A 7,500-nucleotide genomic window follows, 5' to 3' on the forward strand; every position below is an offset into this window, starting at 1 on the left:
GGTCGTTCGCACAGCGGTTTTGGGAATGCAACATTTTTTTATTTTATTTTTCTTTCTTCATCGGTGTCTCTTCTATTCGCTATTGACGTCATTAGAGGTTTTGAATATATATATTTGTATATATATTTACATATATGTGTGTGTATATATATATATATAAATATATTTTTCTTTTTGGGAATAATTAATCTTTTCCGCAATGACACACAAGCATCTTTGCGTTGTTTAGAATATTAACCGAAGACTTAATAATACCTTTGGATATTTTATCACTATTTTTTCTCTTTTTTAATTATCATGTAGACTTCCCTAATTTGGCATGTGATTCATGTTGTGTTGCCGGAGCCGCTGTGTGAATGACGTCACAACATGCCTTGACCAATCCCGCCCAATTTTACACTCCAGCGTGACGGAGCCGCTTGCTGTTTTATGATTTATTTGTTGTTGATATTTTTATTTTTTATCATTATTACTCCATTACGAGAAACCATTACTAAATGATGAGGAAAGGATTGTCTGTGGGGTAACCCTTAGTTGATTTCAGAGGAGGAAAATATCCCTCGTTTTTTCTCTCATGGTAATCGTAATTTTTTTTTTCTTTAAGGAATGCTTTCGGTTTTTTTTTTTCGAGGTACGACACCAAAAGGCAACGGACAGTCTTTTCCTTCCATTTCTAACACGTGTGGTGGCTTGCTGGGACTAACTCCTGATACGACCAAGACGACTTTTAGCACGAGCTGGCTTATTCTCATTATCTCTCTTTCTCTTTTTTTTTCTGTCTCGTCCCCCCTCCCCTATTCTCTGCCTGGCTCCTTCTGTCTCGCCTCGTCCCTCTTTCTCTTTCTCTTTCTTTTCCTCTTGCTACCTATCTCTATCTCTATCTCTCTCTCTCTCTCTCTCTCTCTCTCTCTCTCTCTCTCTCTCTCTCTCTCTCTCTCTCTCTCTCTCTCTCTCTCTCTCTCTCTCTCTCTCTCTCTCTCTAACGGAAAGGGGTAAGAGAGTGAGAGGAGGAGGAGGCATGGGAAGGGGAAAGAAGGGGAGAACATCAACCACACAGATTTACATGTTCTTATCCGGAAAGACTCAACGGTATGAGTGTGTTATGTATATGTGCGTTTGTGCACAGTGTAGATATATAAACACACACACGTACACATACACACACATGCACCATGCGTACGCACACAAACACACACTCACACACACACACACACAAACACACACACATACATACATACATACATAACACACATATACATAACACACATTCTCTCTCTCTCTCAGTGAAGACCTCATGAAAAAGTTTATTTAACATGAGTGTTTATGTCTCATTGATATGAGTCTCTTTATAGTGTCTTGGTATGTGTATATATAAAGTTTTTTTTATCATTGGAGAAAAATTTGTAAGGTATATGGCCAAGGGAGAAATAAGGTGGAAATGGAGGAGGAGGAGGAGGAGGAGGTAGAAGAAGAGAAGCGTTCTCCCCTGCTTAGTAGGTGCCGTGTGTGCTTCTGCTTTCTGCTTTATTTCCGGTAATGCCCTCTACCCCCTTTTGTCATTTGCTGCCATTCATTCCCCTGCTGGTGGCCCCTTTAACCGCTTCTTGGTGTTTTTTTCTTATTTCAACATTTTCCATTTCTTTTTGTTATTCTTCTTGTTTTTCATCCATCTTCGTCATGGTCTTTGTCTGCTTCTTTTTCTTCTCCGAGTTCTTCTGATGTACTTCTGATGTACTTTCCCGCGTGTAGTGACAGGCCACGTCTCCTACGGTCTTCATGGACGTCAGTTACCGCGCACTGTTTTTGACTCGGTAAAGAAATAAAAACGTCTCCCGTAGAACAAGTGCCTCCCGTTTTCTATGTTCGTGACGTCATTGATGGATCCCTTGAAGGCTGTGGGAGACGTGTCCTATCTGCCCCTCGCGGTTCGCTGTTTCTCAAGACGCGGTCTAGCCTGGAGTCCTTATTCGGGGGAGGGAGAGGAAGGATGGGAAGGATAGGAAAGATAGGAGAGCAGGAGAGTAGGAGGGAAGGAAATGGGAGCAGGAAGCATTTTCCTGGTCTCTTCTGTGCGTCTTTGTGCAGGTCGTGCATTTGTGTAGTGTATATGTGCGTATATCTGTGTGTGTATGTATTTATATGTTTGGTATTCCGATCATTCATTATCAGTAAAACTATCCATTTTTATGATTATGTTATATTTGTCTCCGTCTCAGTGCGTTTAGGTATCAATTGACTCTTTATCCTGTAGACTGGGCAGGTCAACATAGACGCCTAGGGATATATGATAAGTATGCTGCACCGTGCCATGACGGTATATAGTAGTAATTGTGTTGTAATGGAGAAATACCACAAGAGGTATCAATGTAGCGGGTATAGCCGCTGACACTGTTTCTGTTGGTAGAATGGTTTAATGGCATATATACTGAATGCCTCTTTGTGAAATCTTCGACTCAGCCACATGGACCGGGAGTACCCAACTGGAAGGCACCGCAGTCCGCCAGGCCCTCTGCGGATCCTGGTTGCCGTACCTTAAACTATGCCAGACGCATTCCATGTGATATGCTGTGACAAGGAAGTTTATATTTAGTCATGTCCGTTTGAGCTTTCTCTTGTCCCTTCTTTTGTCCAGAGTTCCGCTTGACAGTACTGGTATACTAAATTTGGCTTGGGACGGTTGTCGTCCTTAGTGGGAGCGATAGAGCGGAAGGTCGTTCGGGCTAGAAACTTGGCTAGGCTGACGGACTAGGTAGGGGCCAGGAAATGCCATTCGTTGCTGTTGCGGTCACTGAGGACAGGACTCCGGCTGGCCCGCTCGCCGAATCTTTCTCTTGGACTCCAGGCATGACCTCCCCCTTCCCTCCTCCCCCTCCCCTCAAGGTGGACCTCGTGCAGGTGTCTCCCAGGCGCCCCTTTCTCTCTCCAAAGGGCGCACGGGGGAGTGGGCGGGGTCATCCACTTTCCTTCTGTGTGTGGGGTTATAAATATACACTTTTCACATTACCTGATGACACCCGTGTTATTTTCTTTTTTTCTTCTTCTTCCTGTTTGCCCTTGGATACTTGTCTTAAAGACAAGGCTGTTTTAGAGTAGTGAGAGAAGAGAGGCGATTGTGAACAGGAGTATTGTAATGTGTGTGTCTCATGTACGTAGGAGTCAAGATGCTTATTAGTACTGTAATTATGTGTAGTTAATCTGTTTCATCATTGTTTATAGTAAAGCCCGACTGTGATCGATTACTTGTGTAGCGTAGAGGCATGTGAAGTGCGGTAGAGAGGTGCGTGGTTAAAACAGTGTGGTAGAGAAGTACAAACATGTATGACAGAGATTTCTGATGCGTAGTTGAGTGGTGCTAGAAGGTAACGGGCTTTGTCGAAGTTTTGGTTGAATGATGATGTAGGTCAGCATATAGAGTGTATCTGGTATTTGCTAGATATATTGCATTGCTATGTGTCGTGTCAAAGGACAGCATGTGCAAGGCATAGAAAAGAATGCGATTAGATAGAATAACTAGTGACAAGCACATATAGTAGCTAGAGAGAGAGAGAGAGAGAGAGAGAGAGAGAGAGAGAGAGAGAGAGAGAGAGAGAGAGAGAGAGAGAGAGAGAGAGAGAGAGAGAGAGAGAGAGAGAGAGAAAGAGAGAACAGGGAAGGAGAAAGAGAAAAAGAGAGAGAACAGGGAAGGAGAAAGAGAAAGAGATTACAACCTCGGACGGCTTTGCACGAGAGTACCCAATCAGCCACTGGTGTTGGTTGCATCATTCGTGCCTGTGCTTGGAATGAGGAAGGAATGGGTGTGCGCGATTTGGTAGTTTCGTTATGATATATGATAGTCGTTATGGGTGAAGAAGGAATGGGATGGGCTGCTGTGGAAGGAGAGAGAGAGAGAGCGAGAGAGAGAGAGAGAGAGAGAGAGAGAGAGAGAGAGAGAGAGAGAGAGGAAATGTAAGAGAAAACCAAAACGACATACAGAATTTTGGTATACTAGCACGTGTGTGTGTATACATGCCAGATTGCTCGAGAGTGTTTACATGTGGAGAGATGAACATGCGCGTCCCTGAGCATCCAGACCAAAAATCTAACCTTGTGTATACATCTTGTCTCCCCGCTGCAGGACGGCATCGCTTCCCCGCCCTCGCCCGCGTCCCCAGCCACCGCCCGCCAGATCGAGGCACCGCCGCCCGCAACACAGGAGACAAAGTCGCTGGTAAGTCGAGAACTTTTTGTTGTTGCTGTTATTGTTCCTCATCGGGCGTGTTCCGGCTTCGTTCCATTTATCGGTACGATTTCAGTTCGTGTGGAACGAGGCTCCAGCTATTGCTATAGTGGTGTCGCTATAGTAGGCCTGCGTCTCCATTCTCCTGATTATTGTTGATATTGTGGACGTCAGTAGCCCGTTTATCGCTGTTTTTTTATGATTTGTGCCATCATTGAGACGAGAATCCGTTTTATGTGTAACGTGTTGAGAGCCGTTATACTTGGAATGAAGTTGGTTATTGCAAGAGGGAACTGAGCACGAGCAGAGACTAGATGAAAGTAGTGGGGGGGATGTTAGGAGGAGGTAGTTGAGAACGAGGATAGAGAACAGGGGAAAGAAAAGGGAGGGGTGTAAGGTGAGGAATTAAAGCGGGGATGTGTGTAAGTTAGGGACAGAGATAACACAGGAGAGAGTTCCTATAGGATATGTCCTAGGATTTGGGTGAAGTCTCCGGCCTGTTTGATTATCTAGGTCGCTTTGTTGCGCCCGCTCGGTTGATCTCGTGTGATTGATAATTGATCGCACTGATTGCTCATCAGCGCCATCAGGCTCCATTCTAGGGCCTCGCTCCTCGTAACGGTGGCTTTGGTTTTGGTTTTATGGCTGTCCTCTCTTTTGTTCTTTTTTCTTGTGTTTTTTGTCCGTTTATCGTGTGTCGCGCCATGAACGTGGACTGAAGTTCTTAGTTCGCCGTCGCGTGCTGCCTGCGTGACTCTCGCGGCGCTGTAATTGCCTCGAGTCTGCCGCGGTGTGCAGGCTGATCAGCCCAGAAGGTCGTCGGGCCCGGGATGCCACAGCAATAAAGCATCGCGGGCTGCCGTGCGTGCAATGGGGCTCAGCAGTCGTCGCGTAAGCCCCACGCACTCCCCATCTCGCGGCGTCGAAGGTCCGCGTCCCCAAGGCCTTCTTCGGAATGCCGTTCCTGCGCGACGACGCCCTTAGCGAGCTCCTCCTCGCTGTATGAGTGCCTCATCGGAGGAGGACCTTGCGGACCGGGGCGGGAGGCCTGGCATGTCGACTTCGAAGAGGCACTATCTGCTGTGGTTACTGAGTGCCTGGAAACGGGACAGTGCTGTTATCTCGACCTCGTTACGGCAGTTTGTAAGATACTTAATGGGTGCCTCCAGACGGGTGAGTGGGCTTGTACTTCTCAGTGCGATTCCAACGCAGGTGCTTGCTTGGTAGGAGCGTCGCTTTCCTTGCCTTTGTAGACTGCGGGGCAGAGAATGCTTGCTCCCGCGCTTGCCTCACTGGGATATGCGAAGCGATTATCTCGGTTTGTCATTGCGAGTCCCTGAATGCCGTCGCTCCTAGTACTGGTAGCTGGGTCATAGACAGCTCATCTGGCAAAGTACGAGATGCACTCATAACCCTTTTAGAGTTGTTTTACGGCTTATAAAGTAACGTCGCTTCATCGCCATGACATCATTTGAGATGCAAAAGTATCACTGCTGTGGGTGATTCATTTCGTTTGAAGGCGTCGGGTGCAAGTTAGTAGTCTGGGTGTTCCCGTTCTCGATTTATGGCACGTTAATTAGCGCACCTCGCACCACACCTGTGCCTTCCATCTCGACTCTTTGTTTAACCACTCTTGTGCTTATTTGCAGTATGTTTAGGGAGAGAAACACTTCGGATAGGTGTAGTGGACAAGAGTTCGCGCCTTAGGCAGGGACCCGCTAAAGGAATGGAAGTAAATATAGATAGTTGTAGACGGGCGCGTTCCTGTGACGCGGCACTTTTGCCTCCGTGCCATGTGGCATTCGAGACCTGACAGTCGAGTGAAAGTGCCAGTACCCGAGGTTGTGATAGAGCTCGGCGTAATCTGGGGATCAAGGGCACGCTGGAATAGTCGGTAGTCACTTGCGTCAAATATGTCTCCCTCAGGACACTGCGAAATGCGATCTCTTCCGAAATTTAAGTTTACCCACCGCCGCTGCCATCGGTGTGCGGGAGTAGACTTACCTCCTAATGTGGGGAGGGCTCCTCCTCTTCCTCCTCCTCCCCCCCTCCTCCTCCCCCTCCTCCTCCCCCTCCTCCTCCCCCTCCTCCTCCTCCTCCCGCTCCTCCCCCTCCACCTCCCGCTCCTCTTCTTCCTCTTCCTCCTCTTCTACTTTTCGTTTTATTATTTTTTTCTTTTTCCCCCCTTGTCTTCTTCATCATAATCTCCTCCTCTTCTTCTTTCTCTTCGTTTTCATCTTTTTTCATCATCATCTTACTACTCCTCTTCTTTTTCATTTTCGTCTTTTACTTCGTCTTCATCTTCTTTTTTCTTCCTACTCCTCCTCCTCCTCTCCCCCTGCAACCCCTCACCGTCGCGCCCAGGAAAACGCCGTCTTGGTTACGTTAACTCTATTTTATCGCAGCGCGACCTCGGGACATGCCTCGGCGGTTGGCCCTGGCGTGAGAATAGTTTCCTGGAGGTCGAGTTTGTTGATCGCGTGAGGCTGAGTGGTTATAGTGCCCGTGCGTCTGTGCTTGCATGAGTGCCTACGTACTTGCGAGGGTTTCCTGCAGGACTCCCCCCGGGCACGCTGTCCCTGACGTGTTTTGCCGGGGGAACTTCTGTATGCCTTGCCCGGCTCGTTGGCTATTTGTGCCGTCAGCCTTGGATGAATACAGAACTTACGTGGCTATAGATAGACGTTCGTTTATTTATGCCAACCGTGTGTTTATCGCTGCCAGTGGAAACGTACGTGGGGCATGCCTGTTGTCTTCATTATTTTGGTCATGGGTACTTCCGTCACAGCCCATGTGATTCTATTTATTGGAGCTTGTAGTTTTTTGGGAATGCTCCCCCACAGTGTTTTGAAATACTTGTACATTCTGTAGCAAAAATAGCTTGATCGTGTTTGTGTGGATACATTACAGACGTTGAGGTATGTTTGCAAGCTTAGAACTTATGTAAGAAGTAGTAAAACGTAACGTTGTTTCTTTGGGCATTGTCCAATTTTTTATGTGGGTGAGTGTAACGAAGTTCTGACCTTCTTCATTAATTGAGATCTTTATTTTTTCATGTTATGATTAAATTTCTGTAAAGTATTAAGGCATCACTTAACGGTCGAAACAAATAAAATGGGCCAAGAAACTTTTGTATAGTTATACATAACCGGGTCCGTTTTCTTTCGTAATAGGTTATCTTTTAGAGAGAACGTCGTGTAGTCAAGCAGTAACTCTTCTAAACCGCTGACTACAGATGAAAACGGAGGGAAATATTTGTTTGAAGATATTAGTATTTAATGTGT

The 7,500-nt window shown here is 46.5% G+C and overlaps 1 protein-coding gene across 11 annotated transcripts in view; it reads left to right on the top strand.

The window, feature by feature from the left end:
* The window catches only part of LOC113824267 (uncharacterized), a 128,742-nt gene that overhangs the window by 28,243 nt on the left and 92,999 nt on the right, over window positions 1-7,500 (top strand). For all 11 annotated transcript variants that reach the window (XR_011399058.1, XR_011399059.1, XR_011399060.1 and 8 more), the window contains one exon: window positions 4,115-4,207. Coding sequence is in view for 7 of the 11 variants with exons in the window: in XM_070129835.1 (XP_069985936.1) it covers window positions 4,115-4,207 (93 nt within the window). In the remaining 4 variants the exon portion in view is untranslated. The remainder of the gene's footprint in view (window positions 1-4,114; window positions 4,208-7,500) is intronic.

Source organism: Penaeus vannamei, chromosome 14 (genome assembly GCF_042767895.1).
Source record: "Penaeus vannamei isolate JL-2024 chromosome 14, ASM4276789v1, whole genome shotgun sequence".
Taxonomy (NCBI): Eukaryota; Metazoa; Arthropoda; class Malacostraca; order Decapoda; family Penaeidae; genus Penaeus; species Penaeus vannamei.